The 16,948-nt window shown below is 44.3% G+C and overlaps 1 protein-coding gene across 1 annotated transcript in view; it reads right to left on the reverse strand.

Moving 5' to 3' along the window:
- Positions 1-16,390: 16,390 nt before the first annotated feature.
- The window catches only part of oca2 (oculocutaneous albinism II), an 81,395-nt gene continuing 80,837 nt past the window's right edge, over positions 16,391-16,948 (reverse strand). Inside the window, exon 23 of the mRNA XM_062556320.1 lies at positions 16,391-16,493. Within this exon, the coding sequence (XP_062412304.1) occupies positions 16,406-16,493 (88 nt within the window). The 3' untranslated portion in view covers positions 16,391-16,405. The remainder of the gene's footprint in view (positions 16,494-16,948) is intronic.

Raw genomic sequence — 16,948 nt, forward strand, 5'->3', positions numbered from 1 at the left:
CAGCAGACCACCGGGTATACATCCCTCTCACCTGTGTAGGAAGTTTCCACTATAGGAACCACACCATCATCCCCACGTGTGCAAGCGTGTGATTCCAAAAGCAAGTCAATAAAAGTGTCATTACACTAGAATATCCATCTACATTATTATCTCCCCATGCCATGAGATGCCCTTAAAGGAGACATTCAGTCAAATTTTCACACAGATTGTCCGTTTATCGAGAACTGTCGATACAAAAAAAAGACAAAAACAAGCGGGTTTACCTACGTAGCTCGAGTTGCTAGGTGCAGCAGCTGAAGTAGCCAGATAGCTACAGTGCTGCACGCTGGGGGCACATACGGCTCAATGGTGTTTTTTTGCCCCCAACGGCACCTTCCAGGCAGCACAGCCTAAAAGGCACTACCTTTACCCTATTCCTAACCTTAACCCCCTCAACCCCCATCCTACCCCTAAATTGAGGGGAGTAGTGCCTTGAAGGCAGCAGCACTGCCTGGGAGGCACCATTGAGGGCATATAATACCAAAGACCGCACAGCTCATACGTGAGCCCCCATGTCCATGCCGCCAGAGTATAGCACTGTGCACTTGTAATGGAGGAGAAAATGGAACAAATGGAATCCACTTATCTAGAATAAGTAAGTACTGTACATGTTGCAAGGATCCCTACCTGTCTTTGTTCAATTAAATGCGTATGTGAACCCTGGAGGTAAAAATAGTATTGCATTCAAGCTTCTGAAATGATAACCTACAATGGCATATGTCTGGAATGACGAAAGCATTATCTTCAGAGGGAGAGGACAGTGAAGAGCAGCATTAATTGACATGGCCAGCAGCAGAAATTGGATAGAGGTAGCAAGACACACACAGATAGGATACAGTATGTTCTATGCCATGCAATTAAATATCCATTTAATGGATAGGACAGAGAATGGTCAAAATCAACAGACAACAAAGACATTAAAGAGACAGAAGTATTATTATTATATAAAAACTCTACATCACTTTATTGTGGATCAATTTCATGTTTAGGTTAGGTTGTGTGGCATAGTCCAGTTTACATGTTTTTAAAAGAGAGTGCAGAAAGAGCGGTTTAGTAAGCCAGCTACAAGGGTCAAACCACTCTGCCGAATATCACTTAAGTGAAGGCAGGACGGAGGGCCGATCGCAGGACAGATTTAGTGGTCTAAGGGGCTGTCCGGAAATTGAATTAGGCCCAGGGACACAAATCTGTTGCGAAGACCATGATGTTTGCCGTCCGTTTTATTGAATTGTTAAAAGATAACACACTTTTTTTCCTCCAGGTGAACCCTTTCTCCTTGCACCAAGCCAAGATAAACTCTCTCCCATAGAAGACACAATCAGCAGCATTTCTCCTCCTGCAGAGGTAAAGAGAACCCAGGGTTTGGGACGCTTCGGACAGAGAAATAAGGAATCTCAGTCCACAGATAAGACCCTGTCCAGCAAGCGGGTCCAGCCATAGACTCCTTCTGCATCCATAAAAAAAGGAAAACCCTGTGATCAACTTTCCACCAATGAAAGTGCTCATAGATAGATAGATAGATAGATATGAACACTTTCATTGGTGGAAAATTGATCACAGGGCTGTCCTTTTTATGGATGCAGATGGATTCATAATTTGATAGATAGATAGATAGATAGATAGATAGATAGATAGATAGATAGATAGATACTTTATTGATCCCCAAGGGGAAATTCAAGTTCATTTGTAAGATTGGTTTATGTGACCTTCTAATGGATGAGAGAGTGAGACATTTTGGGTTAGACACAGAGAAGCAAAACTTTGACAAGAGAACTCAGGGTGGAAGAGAAACAAGGGGGCAATATGTGTGTTGGATGCAGTCCAGTTTAATTTAAAGTGCCGTTATTGGATTGACTGTTCATACACAGTATTACCAATGCATGAAACCACAGTAGAGTAATACTGCTATAAAATAGAGGGACAACAATATAATGTTACTTATTTAAAAAGTGTTGCATTAAAAGTGTGCGTGTAAAGCAGACACTTTTATCATAAGCAAGAACATGAAGGTATCGATCCTGTTATGCTCCACGCCACAGGAAAATGAGTGCACATATCAAGGGTCAGAAAGCTTTGCATTCCACTGAATTGTGTGTGTGTGTGTGTGTGTGTGTGTGTGTGTGTGTGTGTGTGTGTGTGTGTGTGTGTGTGTGTGTGTGTGTGAGTGTGTGTGTGTGTGCGTGTGTGTGTGCGTGCGTGTGTGTGTGTGTGTGTGTGTGTGTGAGTGTGTGTGTGTGTGCGTGTGTGTGTGTGTGTGTGTGTGTGTGTGTGTGTGTGTGTGTGTGAATTGACTGAAACATGAACAAATACCTATTTGTGCTACTTTTCTGCGTGTATACACACTGAGCTTCAGCTAGATAACTGTATGGCGGATCAATGAATCTCTGGCCACTTGCTAACGTCATCTACCCATCCTGTTTTCAGCTCAGGCAGACAATCGGCATTAGCTAAGACTCATTTATTAAGGTACAGTCCTGGGTTGGCAATGACCACGCGTACCTTGACTGCTCAACATGCCGATCAATTAGCTGCACCATTGTACTGACCCCATGCACACCCAGCCTAGGCTCTGGATGTTTACAAACATTGAAGGGGCAACCACATACTCATTGTTAAATTAAGAGAACATTTCCTGAGTGTGCCAATGTACAGTATTATGTAAAAATTAATAGTAACAACTCTCTTTAATTGTCTTTTATTGTGTACGTGCTATTAATGCGTTGGTGTTTCTGAATGAGTCAGAACCCCCATGGGTACCTTATATGTAAATACGGTTGGTCCATTTTGCTGGAGTTGCTCATAGCCTGGCTCAAGTAACAGTTAATTAAGCCCAAGGGTACTGTTTGCCTGTGGTGTTAGTCCAAGTTTCTATCCAGGTTTACTTCAACTGGCCTGGAGATTAGCATCGTGTGCTGTTTGAGTAATGTGTTGAGGTGCTACAGCAGAGCTGTGGCGTAGAACATGCCGCCACTCCATTATAGGAAGCCCAGAAATGTGTATACTCGCCATTAGCCACCTCGACCTTTGTGGGAACATGAGCGTTCGTAACAGAAGGATTGAAGGTGAAGAGAATGTAAAAGTTGTTTTGTTTTTTTATCCCTTTTTTAAACGCTTTTTCTTTAAAGGGATATTCCACCATTGTGGAATACCCCTTTAAGCTTTAATTCAAGCTTTTTCAAAAGTTGCCAACAGACTGATCAGAAGAAGGAAAATGTTATTGCAAATCAGGAGAAAGGTGTCCCTTGCTTTATTAGAAGACTTCAGATCCATGGGATTCAGGGAACAGTGGGCTGTAGGAAATACCATCAGAGGTGCTCAATGGTGTTTTTTGCCCCCAACGGCACCTTCCAGGCAGCACAGCTTAAAAGGCACTACCTTTACCCTATTCCTAACCCTAACCCCCTCAACCCTCATCCTACCCCTAAACTGAGGGGAGTAGTGCCTTGAAGGCAGCGCTGCCCGGAAGGCACCATTGAGGGCAAATAATACCAAAGACCATGCTCCAACAATTCTTGTGAGATTTGTTGGGCCACCATTCGGCTGGCAAGTTTTCTTGGTAGTGACTCGCTACGCCTATAGCTAGGTTAGGAGAACAATTCACCTATTACAAGTTTGTTTACCATCAAGTTGGCTTTTTAAATAAGGTGAAATCTTACATAGTGCACGTTGTGCAATCCACCTTTACCTTATTTTTTCATTCTGTTGAACTAGTATTCAATTATTTAAACAGTCTTTCTCCTCAGCCCCTCATAACTCATGACAAGATGACAAAGCTGCAGTAAATCCTCTCAAGCAACCTCAAGTGGAAATTGTAAAATTCTCATTCTGCAAAACATATTTTGCCCGGACAGGAATTCATTACCTGATCATTTGAAATGACCTTTAAAGGAATAAGGAAATCCTGGTAACTCAACAACAACAATCCTGAGCTCATGTCTCATTTCTGTTACCATATGTGCTTTGCTTTATATAGTATATCATTATTTTATTATTAGTCTTTTGTCTTATGGGTTTGCGTATTCCTCTCTTCCTACCATGTGATGTGTGTTATTTTTCATCTATTTTGTAATGAATTCCATATCCTCACAAAAGACCTTCTAGGGGCAAATGTGGCAAATTAGCATTAGCTATAAACACCATGAAACTTGCATTAGATAGCCATTTTCATTTTGACTATGCATGCTGTATCAGCCCCTGTCAAGTAATCCATATATAAATAAATAATGTCGCACATACTTCTGATTATGTGATTTCAAGTGCTACAAATGAATGCAAATATGCCCAAGCCTTAATTTGTAAGCAGTGATCACATGCTGCCCAAGGACAGAGTTGTTCATCTAGCTTCAAACAGAAAAAAAACAAGCTTTTTCTTACTTTGGTTTACATTTCTTTGCCGACATTTCTAAACAGTGTTTCAACTGAAACCCCATCCTCCCAGGAGACATCAACTGTCACATTAAATGAATCTGATCTCCTAAAGGCTTCACCTGCCTGCCGCTGAGAGTGTGACAAGTGACAACTACCAAAAAAAGAAGACAACACCTGGTGAACGGAGCATGCATCTGGAAACCAGGTTTCTCCATCTTCTCTCTCTCTCTCTCTCTCTGCATCCTCTCCTATCACTACTCTCTTTCTCCTCCCACCATCCCTTTCTCCCTCTCTCTCTCTCTCCCTCTCTCTCTCTCTCTCTCTCTCCCTCTCTCTCTCTCAGTCTTTCATGACCAGAGATGTGCCTGCTGACCTCCTAATTCACAGGCACCTTCACATAGATACTCACATTTGGTCTCTCTCTCTAGCTCTCTCTCTCTCTAGCTCTCTCTCTCTCTCTAGCTCTCTCTCTCTCTCTCTCTAGCTCTCTCTCTCTCTCTCTCTCTCTCTCTCTCTGACAGATGGCTTCCTGCTGACGCTGCAGAAAAGTTCATCCACAGCAGCTGAGACATGTCACCAATGGCCCGGGCGAGGCACGCTGTCCCCTCACTCTCCCACTCTCCCGGCGAGATCACGCCCCTACAGAGAGGAGGTGAGTGCTCCGACCAGGCAGAGGACACAGTCTGCCCACTCTCCAGATACCAGGGGAAATCACCATTCTATTACCACAGCCAGCGTGAGCAGTCACACACACACACTCGGGTACAGGCTCCATATGTAGGGAATGGTGCAAATGCACAGTCATTTCACAAAAATCAAATTAGATGCAGCAACATAATAATGCAGCACAAAAATAGATTCACATATATTCATGTACCTCGATCAGTATCTGATACACAACAGCGATGAATGGAATGAAAGGAAGGAAGGAAGAAAGAAAGAACCTTTTTGCAGAGAAACTCAGGTGATATATCAATACATACAGACAGTTTTTATCTGACAAAGCAATGGCAAAAAAGAAGAAAGAGAAAAAGGAAAGTAATCGATTTCTATTCTGTTTTGAGTCGTCAGATCAGAAAATCAAGAGATGTTTCAGCCATTCAGTCACAAGGTGAAAATGCTTTCAACGATGCCATTGAATACGTTTTTAACTTCTGGGCAGCAACTCAAAGAACACAGTGGCTGAATAACACAATCACCTTTCTATACAAGCAACCACTGATGGGTATCTCGGCCCGCGCATTAGTTCACCACCCCAGAGAACACAGACAGTGGAACGAACTATAACGCAGATATTTGCTGCTGCTGTTAAATACTTTGGGGGCAGGTTGCTTCATGCTCCACCTGTAAGCCAAATGGGGCAACAGCTGGTCCCTTTGCTCCACTGATCACTGATCAGCCCCACATGATTGCATTAAGTAACTACGTCAGCGGCGGAAAAGATTCATCTGCAGTTCAGTGAGTGTAGACATCTAACGAGGTGACCCCGACCTCCACTCAACGGAGCAGCGGCATCGCCGCGAGGCGGCAAGGTGAAAATGGGGTGAAGAAGTTCCTGTGAAAGCCGCCAGTCACGAGCTGACAGAGAGAGAGTAAGAGAGAGAGAGGGAGAGAATATGGAAGTGAGTGAGATAATACATCTATTTCTGTCTGAAGGGGGGGGGGACAGAGGCCCTGGAGTGCCCCAAAGCCTCTCCCCACAGCTGAGAATGATAGAGAGAGAGCGAGATACTTTTTTTGAAATATGCATATTTTTCCAAAAGAAGAATGGATTTGTCATCTCTCCTCTCCCCTCATTACTTAAATGTCATGCGTTTCATAAAACCGCAGGCTCCGGCGGAGGTATCCGCAGGCAGGAAATGACACGCAGGCGTCTTCGGAGGGGGGAAATGTGTCAGGGGGAAAGAAAGAGGTCACGGCCAGCCTCATCCGCGCACGCTTGGAAATCACTGTTTGCTCTGGGCAAATGCAGATGTCACAGACATGGACGCCGATGGGCTTATCTGGGTTTCTCTGCTTAGTGGTTTTCCTTTCTCGGACAAGCCTCTCGTGGCCTAAGACTTCACACTCTCTCTCTCTCTGACTATAGTGGACTCGAAGTTTGTAGCTCAGTCTGAATTCAATTTCAGCAGAGTTATTTTCGTCATGTTTCTCTCTAGGAGAAAGTCTCGGGAGTAAGAGTGGTGGTACATGTAATTGGGTGTGATCCTTTCATGCCAACATCATATCGTCCTCATGCTGCAAATTTGCTGCTTGGCATTTGGATGATGATCCAACATAACATCTTCTGACAAAGTAAACATTGCTCCCACACGAGAGCTGACTGTGTGATACACAGATCGGTCCTGACAATCGGATGCCCTAATTCAGAGTAGGCTATAAGTGAGGCAAAAGGTGAAAAAACACTCAAATACACACTCATATACACACAGATGCACACACACACACACACTCACATGCACACACACAAACACACACACGCACACAAACAGTAACACATGGAGGCTCAAAGGCAGAAAAGCTAAAATGCAGTGATGTGTTAGAGCAGCCCTACTCTATCAGCTGTCCCCCGTCTCCTTCCCCACCCACCAACATCCCCCTTCGTGGCTGAGAAAGACACTAATGAGGACAGCGGTAGGTGTCATGACTGACACCCCCACCCTCAGATAGTGCGCTCCGACACCCCCACCACCCTCAGATAGTGCGCTCCGACTCCCATACCGCAGATGTGCTGCTGCCGATGTTGGCATCGTGAGCGTGTGTAACAAGCCCCCCCCCCCCACCCCCATCCCCCCGCCAAAAAAATAAATAAAAAACAGAAAGCATCTCCCCTCCGAACAACAACGACATCTCCTACTCGATTGCCATGGAGATGAGGAGCGTACCTCTTGTTTCCACGGCAGGGGAGAGCAACAACAGGAACACTGCTCGACAACAATGACTGCAGCTGCCAGGGTGGCATGGCAGATGGCGAAGTCCGTGTCATTATTTTACTTTATTTTTTTTGTTGTTCATGTCATTTTTGCAAATTGAAAAGGTATGCCTTATGCCATGTGCTCACTGTGCTTAAACCTGTGTCGTGTTATACCACAAAGAAAGGGGACAAAAGCTATAAAACAGAAACCAACAGCGTATATCTTTACAGAGAAAAGACAAATAACAACAACTAACAGTTTTTGCCCGTTGACCTCCCAAGCCCTCTTTTGTTCGACACATAAACACATGTTTGCAAACACCACAGCTTCATTATTAGGGATTATCATTAGGAAACAGTGTCCAACGCAAGTTTAATTTCCAAAGGTCAGTCAGAGGAATGTAATTGATGGCAGACTGACAGAGTTGATCTCTCCTTCTCTGTGTCTCATTACATTCCTTTACCACGCACACACACACACACACATGCGCACACACATATACATATACTGTACACGCACACACACACACACACACACACACGGATACAGACACACCTACACACACGCACACAAACACACACACACAGAGCTTATTCACCAGCTTCCCAGCAAGTCCCTCCTAAGCTTCATACCCAACTTCTTAATTACTGTCGACGTAGCCCATTTAATCCCATTCTAATTAATAAAAGGCTTAGCAGCTACGGATGTAGGTAGAGAGAGAGAGAGAGAGAGAGAGAGGCAATGGAAATCTATCCCTGACAGCAAACTTGGAGGGGTGTTAACACAGCGAGAGAAACTGGGCTAGGAGGTGGAGGAAACAACACAATTAGAGTTAACCGTTAAATATGAGACAGTAGGTTTGAGTAGGGGCTGAGTGGAGTTCATTTTCTCACAACCAGGTGATGCAGCAGCACACAGCCTATCTTTGTCTCCACTCTCTTTTTCTTTCTTTCTTTCTTTTTTTTTTTAATACGACATCGATTTTTAAAGAGCCTCGTGTTGCTATGGTTACACCCCCCAATAAGTAGACCAATGCAGTGCAAAATGAGATTCGAGAGAAAGTTCCTTCCTCTTCGTCACTTCTTTTTCGCCCCTTCTCGCCCCTAAGAGTAGTCTGTTTTGTTTGACGTGAGCGCAAAGAGAGAGCCTCGGCTCCGTTGAAAGTGAGAGGAAAAAGGGGCTGGGAGATGACTGCCTCTGTCTGACTGACTGACTTGACTGACTGTAGATGGCTCTCAGGGGAGGCTGCTTTGATGTCCCATTTCTCAGACGCCCTCTTCATCCTTGTCCTCGCCAGCCAGTGGTTCGCTTCCTCGCCGGGCCTCGCCGCCAACAACAAAGCCGTCTGAACTCGGGCTGAAGTTCAGCGCTGTCTGTCGCTGTCTGCTCGCTGGAGAGGTGGCAGGCCCATAGAACCTGTTGAATGGACTCGGTGGCATCCCGCCTAATTGGCTTCCTAACAAAATTGACCAGATTTTTGTCTTTTTCCATTATTAATATAACGGCAAACACAAAGGCATCCCTGACTGATACATTCTGGCAGCTCTTTGCATTCTAAGTGCAAAACTCCACCTTCTGTGGAGGCACTCAATCATCTGTCTCCTCACAACATTACCATACAAGCCTTTTAAGGCTATGATAAGCCTTTTCGGCTGACAAACCTTTTCAGAAGACAAGCCATTGGAAGACATTGTGATATGTCAATTATTGTGATCTGGATTTGATCATGGGGGACTTTCTGACCTCTTCTCCAATGCTTAGACGTGTTCCACTATAGTAGTCTATCCTTCTCCACACAGATAATGGCCGACACTGCGCCGCTAAGAAGCCGGTAGTGGCACCATCTCGCCATTCCTGACGAATACTAATTGATGGCTAGCATGGTGTAGGGGGACACAGCACGGGCCTGTATATAGCATTCGCACGGCATGGAGGCTGTGTCAGTTCAACCCCTGGCACGAAGAAAAAGAGTTGACGACGAAGAGGAATGAAATCAGTTTATCCGTAATGAAATTGCGTCGTCTCTGCCCGCCCGCGTAGTCACCGCGGCTCAAAAAGTCTGTTTAAACTCACCCTAATGCAATTTCCTCGTAACCTAGTTACCCTTGAGAAAAGTAATTTTTGGAGAGGAACGGGGTAAGAAAGGGGAGGAAAAGGAAAAGCAATGGCATGTTTTTTCCCGACAAGAGCATTAATACTTTAGAAGCATTTTAGCAATCGTGCCACGCTCTCCTGAGGACAGACAATGGAAGTTGAAAGGTTGACGCTTACGTATGTCAGTCTTTTTGCATCGTATTGAGCACAGTTAACATGATTCAGCCACAATCCAGTGCAGCACAGTTTATCCTTGAATGTGATCATAACAACATACACCTCAGACATAGCATACCAATGGAGTGTGTAGAAAAATGGACTCCATATCATGAATGGCCTCTTGCATAGGGTGACCAGACGTCCCCGGTTTCAGGGGACGGTCCCCATTTTTGGTTGCCTGTCCCCGGGAAAATAAAGAAAAACTACCCATGTCCCCGTTTTTTTAAGATAAAACTTGTATGTATTTCAATCAGATTGATGGTCAAACTGAAATGTCCCTGATTTTTGAGATTATGTCCCCGGTTTTGGTCTCAGACATCTGGTCACCTTACTCTAGCATTGTTTAATTAGTGAGCTCCTGATGTTGGAATACATCTACAGTATATGCATACTATGCCATGATGTAGGGATCGTGCTTGAAATGTCTGAATTGCAGTTTACCCGATGCCTACACACACATACACTATGAGGTCTGACTCAGCTGTGTGATATCAGAAGTATTCTTCTGTTTTTCTGAAGACAGCACTGGCCAACATGACATTCCGTCTGACATTGTCTGACACTGTCATTGTCACAAGAGCTTCCTCAAACACCTTACTTCAACAGGGCAAATGAAAGCTATACTTTCCATAGCAATTTCTACAGGCTTAATATAGATTTTAAATCATCGTATGCATCATATTGTCCTGTATATTTTCAAAGTAACTTGATTTCATACATATTATCTTTCCATAGCTAATAGTGGTGGTAAGTTCACATTGTCTCATAGTGTCTTTTTTTATCCAAATGCATTTAATGAAATTCGATTTTCAACTGGGTGTGACGTCAGTAGGTGAGATCCGCCCTTGACTCACAGCATGAGGTCCTACTTCACTTGCCAACCTGGGGAGCCGGGGGGGGTGGGTCGCTGTCACCACCAAGCAGGCTTATCTTGGACTGTGTCCAGCTCATCATCAAAAGTGACTGGCAAGGTGCGGCCTTGTGAGCGCGGGCAAGGTGAATCTAACTCCCGCTGAGCACGGAGCCCCACTAACAACACATAACATCAGCGGCCTGTCCTTTCAATCATCCCACACGGCCTGGGCAGTTGATTTCTGATTAAAGCTGGAAGAGGCTAATTTCTGATTGATCTCCATTTTGGATTTTAGATATAGAGTGTTTCGGACGCACCCAGCTGAAGATTGACTATTTATCGTCAAATTGCAAGTGAGGACACTGCTCTTAGACGGAGTGAGGCCCTGAATAAAATGAATAAATAAATGAAAACACAGAGACAGCACTTTTGAGCATTTGTGAGCATTTGTTCAGTGTAAAGTACTTTTGGGTGCGGAGGCCACTTTGGTACAAGGCATCACCTGGGCTGCAGTGTTCTTCAAGGACATTTGTAACACAACTTGTTTTTTTTTTTTATCAAACTCTGAATTGTCAAACCAGTTTGGGAATATGAAACAGTTGTCATTGTCTTCCCATTTTTCAAAACATCTATTGCCATCTTAAGTGAACCTTTATATATACATTTGCATTGCTGTGTTCTGTGCAATAAATTGTATTACTAACATTTATCCCAATATGGCTTTCAATTATATTTTTTCGCGGTACATGTATCTGATATGTATCATGACTGTGTTTGTCAAGGTACCTTATGGGAAGATCATTTGCAAATCCTCTTTTCACAGCTGATTTTTTTTTTTTCTCATCTTGTCCACCAGACCTACTAGTTTCATGATGAAATTCAAGGTTGCTGTGCTTGTCCCTGCGGCCACAGTTAATCACAGGTTGTTGTTTGTCACTATACCATCACCACTGGCAGCTATATTTATTATTCTTGCAGATGCTCCCTGGATAGATCGAGTACATTATTGATCCCCGAGGGGAAAATGTGAGTTTCCTTGCTAACTCCATTTGCAGTATTAGACCAAATGGACTCGTCTCCAGCCCTCCAACTGACATTGAAAAGGGAGAACATATAAATTAGCCCGGAAGAAGCCAAAAGCCTTATTTACTCAGAAACATCTTATTTATGTCATGTGGTTCTCCTCTAAAGGAAACATCTGCTCCTCTCCAGAGCCTCTGGCAGGCGGCCAGTGCACCTTGGCTCTCTCGGCACGCTGAGATATACGTTGCTCGTAAATCTCTCCAGTAGACCCCGACTCTGAGATTTTTATAGATGTCACGCTTTATGTTTACACTTTAGCTGTAATCAGCAACTATCGGCTCATAACTCCGAGTGTGTGTGTGGGCATCAAACAAAGGTCATTACAGAAATGTCTGTCATCCATTAAGTTAATGTGAAAGGAACAGCCTTTTGTCTCTGTGCATCAAAAAACTCTTTGGTAGATCCTGTGAGATGGGATCACTTAAAAGGACAGTAAATCTGCCAAGAAATGATTTCAATTAAAGGAGGCAGAAAGGTGAATGGTTGCTCTTAAGCTGAGTGAAGAGGAACTTCATGGAGAAATGCTAATACAGGGAAAACTAAAGTTTGTGCTAAAGCCCACTTCCCACATGAAAAAGTATGTAAAATGTGCACCCGTCATAGGCTACATGATTACAGCATGTTCACATACATGTTATTTTTAATATACATCATTACACGGCTCTTCAGAGTGCTGCAGGAAGTTCCATTCGTATGATTGGACCTTCCCAACGTTCAGAGGTCCATTAAATCTATATGATTACCACTGTAAAGTATATAATGACCGCTGTCAATGGTGTGTGTGATTCACGTCTTTCATATCAATCCGCAAGACGTCTATTGCAATGGAATTTCATTGAAAGTGAAAGTCAGCTACTAACATGTTGCCACGCAACACCTGAAAGTGTCAACTGCGCGTCAGGGTTCTGTTTGCCCTGTCAGGACTTATTTTCCGGTAATTACCGGCGGACAATACATTACCCCTTACGTATAACATATTTTGCATACAGTAAGGGTATGGAACCATTTCAGTATGAATATTAAGCATTACCACAGATTTATCTTGGAAGTAATACACAGGAAGTGTGATTCAGGCTATATATGTTTTTACAGACCTTTTCTATAGGGTTCCATGGGTTAGAAAAAAAAAAAAAAAAAATAGACTAAAATTAGAATAAACTCAAACAAGCTCCAGAGTGAGCCACAATTCAGCTCTTTTATTTCATCCGTGCTGTTGTTGTTGCGGTGGTGAGTTGTTAGGTCCACAACACGGGGCAGGTCATTCCCCCTTCACGTCTCGGCTCTGCTTTCTTCTCTCCCACGCAGTGACCTCCTGTGCCACCCTCCAGTGCCCCCCAGCACTGACACTGACGCCAATGGAAAGTGACTTAGCCTACCTCTTTGTGTTCGCTTTTAAAGAGCCAGCCCCCACGGCCACAACAGAGCAGCTCCTTGGTGTCAAAACCTTGGTCAGACCCCCAGAATCTCCCCTTGAAGGTAAGGCAGCATGGCAGGCAACACAGCTCCGCACCTAAACACACAATCCACAAGTGATCAGCTTGTTTACATGGGTCACTACAGGGATTGGATCTAGCACAATGCCAGTTAACCGGCGGACATTGAATTGAAATATGAATCTACTGAGTTTATATGAAGTGATATCCACTGTGATTTTATTTTAATATTCAAAGTAGAGATATAGCAAATTATTAAAAATATTTTCTCATCTCTCTCTTTTTAGAAAGAGGTTAAACGTCTGTACATTATATACTCATGTTACGTCTGACACAATAGACCTCTGAAGTTCGCCTACAAAAAGGATCCAAAGCTGCCATCTTTGCCCATATAAGGAGATCCAGGAGTTAATTGAAGCTAACTGCCTATGGCAAGTTGCATGGTAAGTTAGCTCTGGGGTAGCAAAGATCAAAGTGTGCCGTCTTCACCTACCGAAGATCACTGTATCCACTAGACAGCAGTGGATAAAACTATGTAGTGAAAAACGAAAAATCTCAAGATACCGGATCTCCTTATTTGGGCAAAGATGGTGGCTTTTTTGTAGGCGAACTTCAGAGGTCATGGATAACACCTTTTGGAACGACATCACTGGGAGGAGCACAGAAAACTCACCTAACGTGGGGATGTTGTGATGGAGGCCGTCGTATAAATGGAGACAGCAGTAGGAGTGTGGTGGTGGAGAAGGGTATGAGCATGGTGGTGGAGACGGCTAGGAGTGTGGTGGTGGAGAGGGTTATGGGAGGGTGGTGGTGGATATGGTTATGGGAGGGTGGTGGTGGATATGGTTATGGGAGCCAGGTGGATGAAATGGCTATCCGAGCGTGGTGGTGGAGACAGCAGTAGGACCATGGTTGGTGGAAACGGCTGTAGGAGCGTGGTGGTGGAGGGGGTTATGGGAATTTGGTGGTGGATGAGGTTATGGGAGCCTGGAGGATGAGACGGCTGTAGGAGCGTGGTTGGTGGAATTGGCTGTAGGAGTGTGGTGGTGGAGGGGGCTATGTGAATGTGGTGGTAGATGGGGCTATGTGAGAGTGGTGCTGGAGACCAGGGGGTCAGGATTTGACTGATTAGCTTCACAGATTGGCAAGGCACTTCCTCGTCGCCATTTTCCAGAAATACATCATGTCCGATGTCATTTCTCCTCATGCTGATTGGTGGCTGTTCCACTCTCAGCTCATGCACGGGCTTAGTGTGGGCACGAGCTCTCCTTCTGTACCTTATATCAGTCAGTAACATGGCACTTAACTGGCTAAATAAAACGGCACCGGAAACAAGCCGCTTGAAACGCCATGTTGAAGCCTGAAAAAATCTTTCAATTTGGCAATTTTCACTAGCCTAGCATTCCCATTGAAATGAATGGGGGCGGGACTTGTTCACTTTCTCCAGTTCTTATAATACCTCCATGCTGGAGACAGCTATGGGAGCTTGGAGGGAGAGACGGCTGCAGTAGCGTGGTTGGTGGCGGTGGCTGCGCGCGCTCTGCGTGCTCATTAGGACTCTCCCTGTTGATTACGGGTGACATTTGGAGATGGAGCCGCTCCAGGATCCCGCTGATCCACCTCGGACCCCGCGGGCCCAGCGGGCGGCCTCATTACAGGAGCCCACGACACCGGGCATCGCCGGCGCCGAGCCCTCCGCCCCGCCAGCCCCCTCAGGCGCGGGGAGAGGCCTGAGTACACGCCACGCCATCTGTGCCACGGTGGCTGTGGATGGGCCAGCGTGTCGCTGAACTGCTCCAGACTGGCGAGAATGTGGAGTCTGGTTAGAGACCTTAAGCAATCAGTGGCATGAAGTTGAGGCATGGCAAACATTGCATACTCACACACACATGGAACTAGTAGTTGTGTGTGTGTGTGTGTGTGTGTGTGTGTGTGTGTGTGTGTGTGTGAGTGAGTGACTATGTTTGTATAAGTATGTGAGTATGTATGTGTATTATGGGAAGTACGTATGTCAGGTAGGTACGTACGGTAGTATGTATGGTAGTTTATCTGTCTGTCTTTGTATACGGTAGGTGAGTATGGTTCTTTGGCATGCTTGTAGGTGGGGACGTTTACCAATGTATTTTACACAACAGAAAACAAGAACTACTGTATATTGTCAAAATGAAATAAAAGTTTTATTGCTTCTTCATGTTCATATGAGCACAGTTTACATCACTGGCAGTTGAAGTTTTCATCTTTTTACCTTGACAGTCCATAGAAAGAGCCCTATCAAAGTGAATAGTACTTACAGTACTAACAGAAGTCTTACAATACTGGCAAGAGAAATGGGGTGCAGCAGTGGCCATTAAATATTTATTATATTAATAGTATAAACACATACACTTTCTATAACAATGTACATTATCTGCCATGTTCAAGTTTAATAATATTAAGGTTTTATATTATATTACATTATATTATATTATATCAAGGGTTAATTATATTACAATTACAACACATTAAAACATTACATACTTTTTTCTTTGATTCGATTGAGATTAAGTGTTGAGAGTTTAATTTTTACAGATTTCTTCTTAGGTCTACTTAATCATCTAAAACACTGTATGAGCATAATCTAAAATCATTAACCCAAGATTTATGGACAGCTTGGGTGAAGTTTTTGGTAAGGCACATGAAAATCCCTTTAAATAGGTGGTATCTTGCCTTTTCATATAAAACAAACATAAAGACAAATGGATCATATTAGTGCCTCATCATACAGTATATTCCAAGCTATACACAAATCAATAAAATTATTATCCCCAACATTTACATAATAAAAATCCTTGGGTGAGTCACTTATTTCGGGAAATGTAAACAAGCTTGCTGTACTCCCAAGGGAACACCCCATCCCCCCACCCCCACCCCTCTCTTTCCCCAACCCCTCCCCTTGGCTGTCCTCATGGTATTTCAAGTCGCCATGGCAGCGGTAGCACCAGAGAGCGCTGGCGAGTGCCAGGGTGAAGCTGGCCACTGGGCGCGGATGATTCATTCCCTTGGTTCGGCTCTTCGTCTCTCTTCTCTCTCCTCCATGTCTGGGGCCAGGCGTGTGGCTGGCAAGCAAGAGCTGTCTGCCACGCTTTAATGAGGCCAGGCACACACACACACACACACACACACACACACACACACACACACACACACAAGCTGCTCACCGCTCTGCCAACGAACTGTGTCTCCCAGTCAACAAGGGACCAGTCCATCTCCAGCGAGGCGAGGCTTCCCCCCTCTCCCCGGAGTGTGATCATTCAAAGCACACATTCTAACACAGTCTTACACACACACGCGCGCACATATACACTCACTCACAAACGCAGAAAAAAAAGTCTGTTTTTTGGTCCCGTGTATGTGGGGCTGTTTTAGAGGTTCCAGCCCAGTCCAATGTGAGTGGCCAACAGGTAACACATGCCGATCGTACAGGTCATGAGCATCATGGGAAATCCTAGCCTGCAATAGAGAACACACAGACACATGCCGTCAGACGACAACTCAAAGCAACATTGTGCAACAGTTTGTCAATGTTTGAGGTACGTCTGTTTGGCTCTTTCTGAGCTATGCCACTCATTTTGACGGAACATGCCTGTGGTGATGACAAGCCAGACAGAATATGTTTCATTCATTTCTTTGTTCCAAGATGAGAATCTTTCGCAACAAAACATTGGCAAAATACAAGAGATAGCAAGATAGCAAGCAGTGCTGCCTAGGCTGTTTGTAAGGTTTAGCATTCCCTTTAAGCATTAAGCTTAGTAGTTTCAGAGATTCAGACCAACATTTTGCTTTAAAGTAAACAAATAAACATATAAATAAACACTGAAAGCGACAAATCAACCTAACTGTGGTCACATCACAAGTGCTCACACGGAGTGGACACCATAATCACCGCTGCCTGTGTGTCTACATCG

The sequence above is a fragment of the Sardina pilchardus genome, chromosome 15, assembly GCF_963854185.1.
Source record: "Sardina pilchardus chromosome 15, fSarPil1.1, whole genome shotgun sequence".
Classification (NCBI taxonomy): domain Eukaryota; kingdom Metazoa; phylum Chordata; class Actinopteri; order Clupeiformes; family Clupeidae; genus Sardina; species Sardina pilchardus.